Below are 16,015 nucleotides of genomic sequence, written 5' to 3'. Positions count from 1 at the left end.
CAGTTTAAAAATAAATATATAACAGAAATCAGGATGTAAGCATTTTCATTTGCCTTTAATCAGCTCTCAAATATGACATCATCTGTTGATTTAATATTTGAGCTGTTTTTTGTTATTCTTTGCAAAAATATTCACTCAGCAGCAGTTTCAGTGTTGAATTTGTGTTCACTTGAGCTGTGACTGAATAAGATCTGTTCATAAATGAAACTATTGTCTCAGATTATCTTTGAGACCAGTCTGAAACATCCAGAAACACTGCAAAAAAGCACAAACACACACTGGGGTCTCATATCTAAAACAATACAGGATAATATTAAACAGGAATTTCTCTGAAATATTTAATAAAGTGAGATCATTTAACAAACTACACCACAGTAAAATAAACACATTAAAAGCTAAATTAAAATAGGGTACATACACAATATCATTGTGCATTCACTGCTATCAATTTTACAGAATTTTTAACAAGACAAAAACCACAAAAGTGAACACAATATAGTAGTTGGCATCAGCATTAAACAGTTTCAGTGAACACTTGAAGAGCATCAACCAACAAAAATGATTGACCCTTCAGTCTGAAAATGTGATATAATTGTGTTTCTGTTTGTTTATTAAAGTGAATTTTCAGAGTTATTCTCCACCTGAACACAAAGAGGAGCACAACAACCAAACTGCGTTCTCTAAGATCAGGAGAAACAAAGTTATTAAAGTGCTCTTCATTTGGCCTGAATGCTGCTGATGTCTGTTGTGATATTTATAATAATATTCAATTAAAAACTAAAAACATCACCTGGATTATGACACTGATACACATATAGAATAATCTTTAAAATTTATTCAGCGTGGATTTCACCTTAATTAGAATCTGAAGCCTGGATGAAGCATGAAGTTAGAGCACACCCAGGAGTTTTCTTTGGTTTTGCTGATTTATGGCTTTTTTCTTTCTTTTTGCTTTTGAACCACCCTCTTTTCTTGCCTTTATTTTTCACAGCAGGAGCTTCTAATTCTAAATTAGGGAGTTCGGTGGTTTCTGGACTAATTCTCTCATCCTCCTTGTGTTTTCTTTTTTTGGTTCCTTGTTTCTGCTTCTCTGGTAAATTTGATTCATTCAGTGTTAAACTGTCGACACTTGAGGACAAAGTGTTCATTGAAACCTTTGATGAAGATGATTTTTTTTTAGCTTTTCTTTTGATTTTCTCACTTCTCTTGGTGCTGTGCTCTGAGGTTTTCTCTGCAGTTTCTAATCTTCTGCTCTTTGTTTCACTGTTTTCATGAACAGCCGTCTCTCTGATTTCTTCATCAGTTTTTTGAGGTTCTGATTTCTGTGAATGATGTTCTCCTTCTGTGACTCCTTGATTCCCAGCTCTGACATCTGACTGAGAACTTCCTGCTCTTATATTTTTGTTTCTTTCAGCTTCCTCGATCATTGTTTCTTGTCTTCTCTGAGAGGACTTCTCTCTGGTTTGAATTTTCTCAGGATCTCCTTTATTTTTCTGCTCTTTGGTCTGTTTCTGAACATCTTTGTGTGTTGTTGAGGTGCTGCTGAGCTTCTCTGCTGTGTTTTGCCCAAAATCACACAATCTGCTCATGTCTTTATGCTCCACACCTTGATTGTAAACCTGTTTTTCCATGGAAGCTTGAATATCCCTTCCTTCCTTTCCTCTCCTGTCCTCCGTCACATTCCTGTTTTGTCTCTCTACACAAACAGATTCATCAGCTGAATGTGTAACACTGATTTCCTGCATGTTTAGTGTATCATTGTGATCACTCTGTTGTTTTCTCTGTTTCTGACTCTGATCCTCTTTTATGTTTTCTTTGCTCTCATCAACTTCTTCTTTGTCCTGAAGTTTATTAAAGCTCACTTCTGTTGTTGGTTTATCAGAGTCAGTCTTTCCATTTGTGTCATGAACATGAGCAGGATTAACGCTGGAATCTTTTCCGGTCTTTTCTTCACCTCCCTGATGTTCATCTGTGGTCTGTCTGTAGTCGTCTAATTCTTCATCATGTGGATCGTCTTCATGGCTTTTCTTTTCTAATTGTTTATCTTCATTATTTCCATCTTTACCTGTTTTTGAATCCCTCGTCTCATCTTTGTTTACATGATCACACACTGCAGATCTGACTTCAGGTTTAATATCATGGTTATTATCTGGTCTGCTCTGTCTAACATCATCCACTCCTTCTTTATGATTCAGCTCATTGACTCCAGTTCCTTCATTTCCCAAAGTCTCAACATGAACTTCACTTTCTGAATGATCTACATTCAAGCTGAGGGGAGGTGATACCTCTGCTGCTCCAAACTCAGGACTCATGACCTCTGTCTCATCTTTATCTTTGTCAGTACAAACAACATTTACAGGATCATTACAGAGTGCTGCTGTTGCCTCATCCTCCGCTTTTCTTCTCTTTTTTTCAGGTGGTCCACACTCATCTGGAGTACCAGTAACAGCAGCATGAAGTAGAAGCAGGAACAAAATTAATTCAAGCAAAGTACTGAAGAGTTTCATTATGTACAACAACAACAACAACAACAACAACACTTCCTCTCACCTTCCTTCTTTCTGTAAAACAGAATGTATGCAGTCTGGGATCTAATGGGAGAAAATGACAAGAAAGAAAGAAATATTATTTTCACAAACAGTGAAAGTAACTGGTTTATGTTTTCTAAAGAGCACGTTTATTTTTATATGCACAATAAATTTAACTGTAGATTTATATGTGTCTGTGTGATATACCATTTTCTATGCGGGTTAGGGTTAAACATTTAAAGATGCATGTATCTGTATTTTTTTTTTTTTCTCTTTTTTGTGTTATTTTTTTCCTGGGGAGCAGGGTGACGATGTGCATGAAGAAAGTTTGGGTGACTGAGTTGAGAAATAAAACAAACTGCAGTTGTGATACAGTCCTTCTACATGTAGCTTAGTGTGACAAACTGTAACACACATTATGTGATTTTTTTTTTGTTTTTAGATTTTTTAAGTTTTTCATGTTTAATTTTGTTAAATATCAATAAAATTTTCAGATATTTGTTAAAGAGATCCCAGATGTAGTGAGATCATAAGTTACACCACAAAGGAGCACCTCCTCTCTCTGATGGCTTATTGTGACAAAGCGTTTTTGTTTTTTTGTCAGGTTAGTGGGTAATAAAATCACATATAATTGACATATCAAGTAAAGGTAAAACCTGAACAGCAGTTTGCTCTGATGGGATTTGTATTTGTGTTTGTTTAGTGCTTTAAAATATAAAGTAGAGCTGCTGAGACAGTAGACGAAGGAACTTAAGGCTCCTTTTTGTAATGATTGTATAGCACGGGTCCTACAGATTTGAGCTAATGAGTTCACAGAGACTCTTTAGTCTCCACAATAATATAATCTATAATTAGTGTAATATTAATTCTGTTAGCGCTGCCATGTTTGCATGGAGTTTTCCATGTTACTAATATGCACTTAGTATGGTGCAACTCAGTAATGTTTGTCCTGTCAACATGTGTGGAGAAAAAAATGTGTAATTATTAGCTCTGTGTAATAAATTGAATATGCTTGGCAATGTCTTTATATTTCCTTAATTTGCATACAAGCAGTAACACCAGATATGATTTTTTTTAGATTTTGTTTGTATTATTTGTGTTTATACTGGGTTATATTCCACTTAATCCTGATTTTGGTAATGTCAGGCATTAAGACTGAGATGCATTTGCATCTTTATAGTCTTTATTTATACACAAATGTATATAAATAAAGACTTGGCAGAAGTGAGAGAGGAAAACACACTACTTGTCGTTCATCTTGTTTCTTTCAGGACTAAATATAATCTGTTTTACTAGAGTTCTGTTACATTAGTATATTCAAGCAAAGTTCAAATTACACAGTATGTATTTGTGGAAAAAATAAGAAATGAATACAAAATCATGCACAGTGGGGAAAAGAAGAATAAATACCTCTCAGTGTGATCTTTCTGTTTAGCAGCCTGTTGATGGAAAATTATAACCAAACATGTGACTAACCTCCTTTTCCAATAAAATACACAACTGCAGTTGCAATTGTGCAACAAATCAATGATCAGGTGTGTTTCAGTAACAATAAAAAAACATGATCAGTCTTACCGATGTGACGCTGGTGTCATCAAAGTTAAACCATTGATCTTTCTCCTCCTGGATCTTGATCGTTGCTCTGTAGTGTCCACATCTCAAATTACCAAAATGATCCACAACTGCATACAGTTCATATGTCTGACTCTGATCACCAAAGGAAAAATGAAAAAATGTCAGAACAAAGAAGGAAAATAAAATGGACTATGATTAACCTAAATTATACTGTATATATACCTCTGGTATCTGCAGAGTGTAGGGAACCTCCACAGGACAGCTGATCTTGACGTATGACATGTAATCATAGTTGAACTCAAACCTCTTCAGCAGCAGAATCAAAACATCTGGATGATACTTTATTACATCTCTCTGAAAAAACAAACAAACAAAAACATTCCCCATATTTGTTATTGTGTTGTATTAATTCTGAGGTATTTCTATTGTTAGAATAAGAAACAAGTTTTTGTTCTTTACTCACTAAAGTAGCATCAACTTTCTCATCACATTCGTCACAGTACATCTGGTTTTCTCCACATAACACTGAAGGTTTGAAATACTCTTCAATGCCGTTCATCTGAAAAAAGCACTCAAGTTATTTAAGATCAGGTTTGACAAAGATGTGACAGCACAATGGTTGTGATTTTAGAACCAAATCAGTTCCTCTCATTGCTCGGGCTAGTATGCACTCAGGTTGCAGAGGTGGAGTTGATTTTTTTTTTATTTTTACAGTAAAGTCTGCTTGATGTAAAAAAAATAACCATTAGTTTCTTTTGTTGCTCTTTAGCAATATTATTGAAAGTGTAAATGGCAGGTTTGAAGACAGATCCTAACATGAGCCATAATAACATAAATCCACTGCAGTTCAACTTTTGGACCTATGACTAAGTTTCATTTTATCTTGGGTGAGTTGTAAAAAGTGACATACAGACATTAATGTCTAAATGCATTTTAACAGGACTTAACTGAGCCTGAGTCACATAAAGTTATAAATCACCAGCAAAACTGTGGACTGGCTGCTGTGTCTCTAAATAAAATCTCCCAGCAGTAAAAGAAAGATTAAATGAAGGGTCCTAAAACTGAACTTTGAGACACCCCACAGGTTATTTTATAGGGTTTGGATAAGTTAAGATCTCTTTATTGGAGTGTGTCTGAAACCTACTGCATCCGTCCAACTTTATTTCCACAAACACATGAGTGTGAATGATATGAAGATTTCCTCTGAGCCGCCCTATTCAGTTCAGTTTTCATGCAAAACATTAAAGATCAGTTCAACTCACAAGTCTCTGTTTAGCTCTTAATAAGTTATCTGTTGTTACTTAATTGTGAGTGCTGTAAAGCTGAACTTGGGCTTTTAGACAGACTAAATCTAGCCCAATGAACACAACATCACCCAGTTTTAAGATGCATCATATTTCATGTTCCTGTTAAAAGTGCCTCAGGTGCTCATCTCGGACTGAAATATGACAGATTTAGTTTACTGGAAATAGCTGCATAACAAAATTTTATTTCTGCATGAATATAACCTAAACCATCATCTGATTTTTGCACAGGTCCAAAATTAAATCAAAAGTAAAATATTTTATTATAATTATAATAATTACAATACATAGCTCATAAGGTGTGCTCAGGGTGGTCTAGCTTGCGACCAGACTGCTGTGAGCACAGGCAATCTCATCTGATCTCAGAAGCTTAGCAGGGTTGGACCTGATTAGTAATTGAATGAGAGACTGTCTGAGAATCCCATGAGCTACAAGCTTTGGGGTGTCTGTGGTTCAGGTGGTAGAATGGATTTTCTACTAACTGGATCAGTTCCTGGCTCCTTCAGCCTGGGTGCTAATGAATCCTTGTGCTAGACACTGAACACTGAGTTGCCCTGATCCACCCATATGTGTGTGACTGTTAGACACAGCACTTGGACATATATAAAAGCACTGTATGACTCTGTTGTGGAAAGCAGTCTGAGTGCTGAGTTTGATTAGAAAGGTGCTGTTTAAGTACCAGTCAATTTACTATATTATCTTTGACAGGCAAAAGTGTAGCATGTCAGATCCTTACCACACTGTAGACTTCACTGCAGGACTCCACCAATGAAAGAGGAAGATGCCAGAATGGTGCATCTCTGTCAGTCTCTGTATGACACCTATGACAGGTGGTCTTGTTTGCTAACTTACCGTGAAAGATCTGAAAAACAAATGAACAAAAATCTGTTCATTTCATTTCAATCCAGTTTCACTTCAAGCAACAGTTCACAACAAAAGTTGTTCAAGGCTCGTTACATTGTGAGGTAAAGAACCAACACTTAGCAAATTCATCAGTTTATATCCACCATTTGATACTGAGGACCTCACCTTTGATGCCTCATGGCTGGTCTTTCTTAAAACCCTCTCAAAGTACTCTGCAGCATCACGCTGTTCATTCACTGTGGAGCAGGGTAAATGTATATATTTTACACAAAATAAGTCATTAATAATGTGTTTATTTTTAAATTGTATCTTATATTTTTTTTATTATGGTGATAATTAAAGAGTTGAATAATTAAATGACAGTAGCACTTGGACAGTGCTCAGGAGTTTACGCTACTCAAGGTTTGTTGTTCTGTACCATTGTCGATGCCCAGCTTCTTTGTTATGTTATATGTGTACGTTGTATACTTCTGTAAGTCATCAAACAAGGCTTTGAGATGATGATCAATAAACTCAGTGTGAGGATTTTCATCAGAGAACCTAAACAAAGACAAAAGTTCATGAGTGATAAAAAGCTGCACTGTAGCATTTATTAGAATAATCATGCCTAAAGGTAAACAACAACAAACCTCGTTACAGCTTCTCTGAAGTCTTTGGTCATGAACAACACCTGCAGCACACTGTTCAGGTAACATGTTGCTCCTTGGTTCATCAGTCCATGATATTTATTACCTGCTGGGAGGAGACAAAAATATCTTTAAGACATTATTCTGGATCATAGAGTATGAAAGCATTCAGAAAAAAATCAGACACATTAATATTGTGTATAGCTTTTGTGTTGTAGATCAGATTTTAAATGGATAATATGGAATGCTTTTAGTTTTAATAGAAATCTAAAATTTCTAATTTTCCAATTGTGGTCAAATTCATCTTGCTTGCCTCATTTATTCCTGGCATGTATCCAGTCAATTTTTCTAAAATCCCAAAGTTCACAGTGCATGTCAGGACTAAAAGTAAGCCATGAAGTTTATTTTTAGACCTTCATGATAAAATTGTGTTTAAGCATAAATCAATATAAACCAGCCATTTAAGCTGGGAGCATTGCCAAGCTTAAATTGGAAAACTGAAGAAATTTGGAACCACAGGGACGCTGTCTGTCCAAATTAAATATTCAGTATTTCTTTGAGAGAAAAGAGCGCTTTTTGACCTTTTGAGCAAATCCAATAAAATGCATGCAATGCTGTAGATGGAAGCTGCTTAAAAAAAAATAAATCTGATCACCAACTTTAAATCTGAGAACTTTGCGAACATGAGTGATAAGAGATAAAATGAATAATTTTCCCCTGTGGTGGGTTATTAAATGTACATAATTGATTGATTACATATTCAGCATAAAGGCTGCAGAAAAGGATGGATCTGAACACTTTCTGAATCCACTGCAAATCTTACCCTGAGACGTGTTGTTGAAAAGTTGTCGAGCACTCTCCAACAAATACATATTCATTCGCTTTTGACGGTCACTTCATTGATAGGCTGCTGGCAGATGCAAGAAAATGCCAGCGAACAATGAATTAATCGATGTATTTTAAACGAATAAGGTGCATAATTGCAGAAAAAAAATATGTATGAGCCTACCTTCAATTTAATCAGCAATTTCAAGATATTTCCCGGGAAAACGGGTTGGTTTGTCGTCGACGTGGACGAGCTGCTGCGTATCTGAACGTCCAGTGAATTTAAAACCTTATGAATGCTTTCTCTTTCACTTCTCGCCAAGCCTGCTGGGGTGCTGCATTCAGGTTGTGTCGGAAATGCCGAAATTATTAAAAGACAGCATAATGACTGACAAAATTTCTCTTCAAAGCCCGATTCTTAAAAATATTAATGCAAAACATTCATTTTGAGGAAAGAATGCTTAAGCTGCATGTGTTCTGATTTGCAAATAAACGGAAAGTAACTCAGGAGGAATCAACATGCTTCTTGCACCGTGGCTCATGAATAATGTAGCGATTCTCTTAGTTAGAGAGCGTGTTGATGTTGTGGGATTTCGGACTGTTCGGGAGGTTCGTGAAGGCAGCATGGAGAGAGAGAAAAGACCGAGAGCTTGCCTGTGTGTGTGTGTTGCTGTTCCGTTGTTGTAGTTGTGGTTGGCGTGGCTGTGGCCTACAGCAGCCGTTTTTCTGCTAATAAAGACGACCTTTGTTGTGAACATCGCCGACTGTGGAAGTGTGTTTACAACGTTACAATAGTATGAAGTTTACATAAGACCTTGAAAGTAGCACATGAAGTATTTGAACGAAACCAAATTATTTTCTACGTTGAGAAACATCTTGCACAGCTATTTTTCTACACATTTATCCACTTATAAATTAAAAATTTTCACTCATCAATTTTATTATGCCTCCGTGTGAAGAGATGTGCTGCTGATTGCTGTAACACTGATTTATTCATCTTAATGTGAATTTGAACTTTAGTTTAAACTGAACTGTGTTTATCCATTAAATAATTTGCACAGTTACACTGTTTGGGGTAGACATTATGGTATTTGTACATGACTCAAAGAATCTGCTGCTCGACACACAGTGGGCTTTGTGAGAAAATATCAGAGACTTTGGCCTGTATTTGTTACATTATTATCATGGCTTCTGTTTTGTAAAGGCCTCCCAAATATGCAGACTTACTCAAAGATGATACACTTGAGAGAATGCAGCTTTATTTAATTTCATTTCACAGGTAAATATTTGAAAAAAAAAAAGGCTAAATTCATGTAAACAGTGACAGGAGTGTTCAGAGGCAGTAGCGGAAGCAGTAGCGGCAGTGGCAGCTGTAGGTGGAGCCAGTTTCAGTCAAGCTGTCAATCCTCCAGGAAGCCTCAGAACTACTTGGATGACTGACATGTGCTGGATTCCATATTCAGACAGCGGCTTCTTGTCTTCATCCAGATTCTTGTCTGTGAATATCAGCCGCAGATTCCCGTCTAACACACACACACACACACACACACACACACACAGAAAGTCTAGTGATACATCTATATGTTACATAAAATGTTTGATTACTCGATGTTCTGGCTTTATAACCATAGACTAAAGATGGCAACCTTAAACCTAATTGTAAAAACTTAAAGTGTGGAGTATTTGTTCTTCGGCTGAGTTTTTTTTTTTTTTTTTTTGGTCTACTTCACTCTATTTTCGCTCTCTTTCTCTATTAAAAAAATCTATACAAATGTATCTAAAATGCTGCTTGTAAAATGAAACAACTACAAGTTGATCAATTAGCAAAAACAGAATAATGTAGCTAGCTTACTTTTGCTTTAAATATCGCTGCCTCATTGCTTACTTTAAATGCAGGGTGTTGATGTCTGTTACTTTCTGCAAGGAAGAAATCTAAGGCTTCAGCAACTTAAAAATACTTTCAAGGGAAATCCTGGAAGAGTTTGTTGATGATAACAGCAACAACAACAACAAAAACCATGAAACAAAATTCCTAAGGCTACATTGAGCTCATTCGTCATCAGTCATCGTGTCATATAATGTAAGTTATGAGTGTTTTAAAGCTCTCAGAGTTTTTACCTGCGGTCTCCGGAAATTTCTGTCTTATTTTTTCCCTCAGCTGTTCCACGGTCATGCTCTTAAACTGCTCCTCAGTGTTGCTCAGGTCCACGGTCACCTTCCCACCCCTTACTCCAGAAACCACGACCTGGTAGAGTTTTCCCATTCTGTGCGGATTTGTGCTCCTAGCTGCGCTCCCTCCGCTTCTGATGATAATACAAATAATGTCACTTCAGTTTTATGTTTGGGCTCCTCAGCGGGTCTGACGTCAGAGGGCTAAGGATACTTTCACTTTCAGCTAAATGAACATCTGGCGTCTTTTAATCTTTTTCTTTTGCACAATCAGCACCAAAACTCTTTAAAAATGTGTCGTGTGTGTGTGTCAGTGTGTGTGTATGTGTGTATGTTGATGTGCACATGACTAAATCCTTCGCGTCTTATACAAGAATGCAAATTTCACTGACTTTATGCTAAGTTTATCTATGATAGCTGGAAATCACCTCACACTCCAGTTTATCAGTGTTTGTTTACCAGCTTAAAGGTCAGTACTGCAAAAAGCTATATACCAACGCCATTATAAAACTATATGAAAATTTGTTATAAAAATGAAATAATGCTCTTAAAAGTTTTACCTTAAAATCAAAACAGCAAAACGCCCTAAACAAATGTTGCCTTCTTCATCAGCGCTGAAGAGTAAATAAAGTGAATGACAAGAATCCAGACCTGCCACAGAGCGCTATTCACGTGATTTCTGCTAACTGCTGGAGGAAACTGAAAGTTAAGAACAGATCTTGGTGCTGTGGGTGAAGCTGACACAGCTGCCTCGGTGTTCACTTCATTTTCAGAGCGCAGTGCCACTGGTTGTTTATCCACGGAGAGCAGGGCGCGCCCATCCGAACTAAAATGACCGAAGAGAAACGCTACGACCCCAGAGACACGACGCTGAAATTTGTTAACAGGCCTGATGATCTGGATCCACTGCGTAAGAAATAAATAAATGTTTAGCAATATTTAGCAATGCCCCTTAATTCATGTCTTTTCTCTTAAATTTATTGATTTGGACTAATCATAATGAATGCACTGGTGATCCAAATCAAGCCAAAGTGATGCATTACAAATACGAATCACAGTTATAGGAGTGAGCATCCGGGGTCGGTTTTCTTTGACACAGCTGCATCATGCTGAGTTCAGTGTCTGCTGTTGTTGTTGTTTTTCTCAGCTCCAGAGGAAGGAGACCGGTGTCTCAGAGCAGAGATGTCCTGCGGGCATGCCGTCACCCCGGAGTCACTCACTGGGTGGTGTCGCAGCCTGTTGGATCAGGTACTTTCCGGATTCTGAAGAAGACCATTGTTTTTATGTAGTTTTACTTTTTGTTTTCTTGCCTAAGCTTCAGTTAGAAGATGCATGTCTACATTGCTGCAAAGCCTTGTTTTCTGTCTGCATCCAAATGCAAATTTCTTCTGAGTTTAAACTTTTGCTGATAGCCAAGATGCAATTTGCAGCGGAGAGGCTTCAGCTAAATTATTTTTATCCTTGGAGGGACTATCTCCTGCCTCAGTTTGAACTTCAGCAGATTGTCGTGACCATGTTTAAATACCTAAATGCACTGACTTGCTGTTATTTAATGGCTTAGATGTTTATGCTAATATTTTATTCTGCTAATATTGTTATTTGATCGACCCACAACAGCTCAAATTAGGCTCTATGAGTATGTGGTAGCTGAACATAAACAAGTTGACCAGTCCACAACTTTACTCTTGTGGTTCCCTTTCATATTTAAGTCAGTGCTTCTCAAATAGCGGGGCGCGCTCCCTTGGAGGGGAAGCGCGGTGCGCTGTCGAGGGGGCACGTCTGACCCCGGGGAACATGCTTTTTTTTTTGCCGTAGTAGTGCAAATTGCAATTGCACATCCACAACAGTAGGTGGCAGTGGCGCTCTCATTGTCAGAGTGTGTACAGTACGTAACACTTCTATGATGCACGTTTTTTTTTTTTTTTTTTTTTTTTGCCCACTCACAGCATAGAGCAAATGGTAAAATTCAATGCTCGGCTAGAAAAATGCAAAAGAACATCTGCAGAAAAATGAATACACAAAATTCCTTCATTTTAAAATGGTACGTTGCATTTTTATACACATTTACAGTTAAACAGGTAAATTTTTCCCTCAGGACATGGCAGTGACAAAAATTATAGTTGTGAAGACTAAATTTTCCACACTTCCAGAAGCTAAACAGAAACATTAAAGGTGAAGCTTATTCTGTGTCAGTGCCATCAGCCAGATTTGTTACTGACCACATCCTTGGCCATGTGCTTTACTTTCAGGGTCAGTACAAATTTAAATGCCCCGCTTTAAAGAATGGCACCTTGCAGAAGTGTGATGCAGTGTGGTCCTACACAGAGGTGCGCAGGCTGGCAGTACTGACAGCAGAAGAGATGCAGTACTTTGAAGAGAACATGGCCCGCCTTGCTGCCACAGAATACTGTGAATTTAAAACAGTAAGTATCCAAGTGAACCTGGCTTAGTAAAGAGTTTAGTAGAGAATGATTGCTTCTACAAAACTTTAAGAAAGTTTGGGGATGAGCTCTCATGTCAAGATGTAAATGAAAGTCTAAGATCCTCAAACTGGGTTTCTGAACTGGAGCTGGAGCTGGCTCAGTTAATAATTTTATACTTTGTTTAATCAAAACAAAACAAAACAACCTCTGTGAAGGTCTTAAAATGCAAGAGAAGCACATCCATTAATTACAGGTGATGTATTTATCAACAATTATGACAAATGAGTTTTGTGTAAATATTTCATGAACAACATGAGAAAGGCCCGCAGGCTCAGCAGAAACAAAACCCCAGACCTGGCTCAGTAACACATCATGCCCAAATCACAACATATGAGATCCACAGCAGTATGCAATGGGGAAAAAAATAACAATAAATCAATAAAATATGACATCAATGACATCAATCAGTTTTCAGGAACTTGGGTTTGATTCATTCATTTTGTCTTACTTTTCCATAAAGTACAGCATCTACACTATTTTTTGTTGTTTGAATCAAATTCAAACTGCACATTTTTAAAATTTATTTCTACTGTCTTAAAATAGTTGCATGATTTTGAAAATGTTATTTGTTCAAATTTACATTTTACATGTAATCCCTCTAATTGGGGAGTGAATCGTCCAGTGAGCATGTTTAAAACTCAACTTTTGAAGTGTTCTGGTTTAAGGTGCTATAAAAAGACAGCTGTAAATGCAGTGATTTACATTTGGTCAAAGCAGTGCTAGTAATATTCCACTCCTCTTATTCTGCATGATAAGATAAGCTAACCTGGTTCCACTGGTTTTCACTGCATTGACCAGGATAAACTCATTCTTCTCATCTGATTCACAACAAAAAAACAAAGTGTACATCCAAAAATATTGAAATTCTTTGTTTGTCACAACAGTGTCCAGGTTGCAAAACCTATGTGGAGAGAGAGGACCTGACTAACCTCAATGTTCAGTGCACAATCTGCACAGCAGACAACAAGAAAGTATCCCAGTTTTGCTGGCAGTGTTTGAAGGAGTGGAAAGGTAGAGCTCCACGCTCTGATCGCTGTGACAATGACGGCTGCATCAATCACGAACTCGAACTTCTCAAGAACTGCAAGACTACCGCCCTGCCTCAGGTTCAGGGGGTGGATGCCTGTCCCTCCATTCGGGCCTGCCCCACCTGTGGTCAGAGGGTGGAGCACGACAAAACTGGCTGCAAGAACATCATCTGTCCACGCTGTCAGATTGAGTTCTGCTTTGTGTGTCTGAAACTCACTCCTGAGTGCTTGAAGACAAGTTCTTACTTCATCCCCTGCAGTGACGGTGTGGCTCCCAGACAAACATCCATACCTGTGTGGCACAGAAACTAAGAGGCAGCACACACACACTAATTCATTTCACATTATGCTTCTCTCATAGTAGACTTTCTCTTTTATAGTTCATTCAGAGACTTCATTGAGAAAAGGCAAAAGTTTTATAGGTTCATGTGCATTAAACAATAGTACACTGTATTTGCTACATTTCTTTGTATGTTGTGTAACACCCTGATTTAAAAATAGTTTTCTTTGAATTAATCCCTGTTTCATGAGTTAATTATTCAATTAATCTAAATCAAATCACTCAATAAAGATTAATTTGAAATAAAAAGAATGTGCATTTAATGTTTGACACAAATAGCTACATATATGTGAACAAATCTCCAGCAGAACAGAATAAATGACAGTAAAGCCATAACATTTATTCAAATGAAATTACTTGGAATGCCATAACCAACTGGCCGGCATAGTATACAGGAAGATCTGTGCTGAGTATGACCTGGAAGTTTCAAGGTCAGTGGACTTTTGGAGGTTATCCTGTTACATATCGTGTTATAGTTCCAGTAGAAAGATTTTTTTTTTAATTAATGTGCAGCGAAATTAGTTTCATGTAACCATGGTAAGTTTATCTTGAATAATTTTCCTTCAGTTCAGCCCACATCACAAGCTCGTCTCTCTTTTTCTTTTTGTACATTTTCCAAATTTTGAAATAAAAAACTAAACTAATTAAATTTAATCTTGGTTGTGCCAATAAGTAAAGACACAATAACAACATATAGATAACATTTCAGACATGAATATAATCAGAACAATAGTTTAAAACAAGTATTTTTTTATTGCTTCACAGCCAAATGTAATCAAAAGAATATACAAGAGAAATGAACAACATCCACACAGCTGGATGAACTCAGTGGGCTGTGCTGTAGAAAACGATACGTTGCAATGCTGAAAAATGTATGAAACCAGTGACACTTTTCATTCAGTGGTATGTAATTTTTTTACACAAAATTTATGAAAGTAAAATAAAATCAGTGATACACTTAAAAACTGTACAAAGATGAAACTGAGAAGAGCAAAAAAAGACAAAAATAATCAGTGAATGTGAGTTCATAGAAATGTAATTCTGTGTTCATTAAAGTGAGTTTTCTTTAAGCTCCATCTTATGTGTCTTTGAACCTTGAAAAGAATCTTACACAAAAACAATCCTGCAGTCAATATTAACTGATGCATTTTACATCACTACAGTAACTCCACCATGTTTCCTTTATTTGGTTTTTTGCAGCCTCTTTTTTTTTTTGCAGAGTTGATTCCAGCAGCTTCTACTACTGCACCACACTTTTTTGTTGGCATTAAAAAGAGTAGTCCAAAGTGACCTTTGCATCTGTATAAATATTTAAACTTCTTCTAATATTTATTTGACTTTCTTGCCATTTTCTTGCATCTTGTACAGTTTCATCCACAGTTTTTTTTATTATGGTCTTTGACTTACTGCCATGTTTTGAAGTGCTAAGAATTTCTGTATGTTCTTCATCAATGACTTTAACAAGAGGACTTGGCTTCTTTGAATGACGTCCTCCTTCTGTAACTCCCTGAATTATACTTATTGTGTTTGGTTGAAAACTCTCCAGTCTTATATTTTCATTATTATCAGCTCCCTGCTTCTCTGTTAATCTTTCCTTTAATGTCCTGTTTCCCTCACTTTGATTGTGTTTACTGTCTCCTTCATTTTGCTGTTCTTTGCTCCATATCTCCACACCAGGAACACTTTGTGACGTATGGGTAACCCTGATGATTTTCTCTGTTGTTTTCTGCCCAGGTAACAGCCTTATTTCTCCTGTTGTTTGTTTATCAGCTTCTACACTTGCATATTTAAGGCTGTAATCTTTTCTAACGTTTTGTGTACCTCCCTCATATTCACCAGTATCCTGTCTAACATTGTCTGATCCTTCATCACCTTGATAATCTCTGTGACTCTTCCTGTGTTTTGTCAGGGCTTCCTCCTCCTTCTCATTCTGTTCATCCCTCTCTGGGATTAAGTCCATTTGTCCCTTCTGTCCATCAGTCCTCTCATCTTGACTGTTAAGATGACCCTGTGCAGCAGGCTTGTCAGTGAAATCATGATTTACCATAGCTTGACCCACATTTTCATGACCCCTGACATCTTCTTGAAGTGAAGTGTTTTTAAAAAGCAGTGTTTTATCTCCAGTTATTGTTTCTCCATTTTTGATGACAGAAAAATTCACTGCAGTATTTTTATGAACTTCTTCTTTACCAGCTTCTTGACACTGATCAGAGTTGTTGGTGTTAGATGGTGGAAAACTTTGATTAGTCTGCGTCTCCATGAGCTCTTCAGTA

At 37.0% G+C, this 16,015-nt stretch overlaps 2 protein-coding genes across 6 annotated transcripts; one reads left to right on the top strand and one right to left on the bottom strand.

Annotated features, from left to right (window-relative positions):
* Positions 1-88: 88 nt before the first annotated feature.
* Positions 89-8,004, bottom strand: LOC115796812 (ubiquitin carboxyl-terminal hydrolase 3-like). Of its 5 annotated transcripts, none has more exons than XM_030753263.1 (12): positions 7,907-8,004; positions 7,721-7,807; positions 6,901-7,006; positions 6,690-6,811; positions 6,437-6,507; positions 6,144-6,269; positions 4,567-4,662; positions 4,326-4,457; positions 4,104-4,235; positions 3,939-3,967; positions 2,551-2,591; positions 89-2,431 (listed from the first exon to the last, which is right to left on the bottom strand). In XM_030753263.1, exons 2-12 carry the CDS (start codon positions 7,773-7,775, stop codon positions 855-857), a joined length of 2,487 nt encoding a protein of 828 aa, XP_030609123.1. In that variant the 5' UTR covers positions 7,776-7,807; positions 7,907-8,004; the 3' UTR covers positions 89-854. The 5 variants fall into 5 exon arrangements, with proteins under 5 accessions (XP_030609123.1, XP_030609125.1, XP_030609124.1 ...); XM_030753265.1 differs by having other exon boundaries at positions 6,901-7,003; XM_030753264.1 differs by having other exon boundaries at positions 7,721-7,804; positions 7,907-7,999.
* A 2,592-nt stretch (positions 8,005-10,596) lies between these two features.
* Positions 10,597-14,184, top strand: LOC115796847 (probable E3 ubiquitin-protein ligase ARI5). Its single transcript, XM_030753310.1, has 4 exons — positions 10,597-10,801; positions 11,039-11,139; positions 12,141-12,314; positions 13,259-14,184. The coding sequence occupies exons 1-4, from the start codon at positions 10,723-10,725 to the stop codon at positions 13,712-13,714; spliced, it is 810 nt and encodes a 269-aa protein (XP_030609170.1). The 5' UTR covers positions 10,597-10,722; the 3' UTR covers positions 13,715-14,184.
* Positions 14,185-16,015: the final 1,831 nt, after the last annotated feature.

Source organism: Archocentrus centrarchus, chromosome 18, assembly GCF_007364275.1.
Source record: "Archocentrus centrarchus isolate MPI-CPG fArcCen1 chromosome 18, fArcCen1, whole genome shotgun sequence".
In the NCBI taxonomy this organism is placed as follows: Eukaryota; Metazoa; Chordata; class Actinopteri; order Cichliformes; family Cichlidae; genus Archocentrus; species Archocentrus centrarchus.
This window is presented reverse-complemented; position numbering and strand designations above follow the sequence as displayed.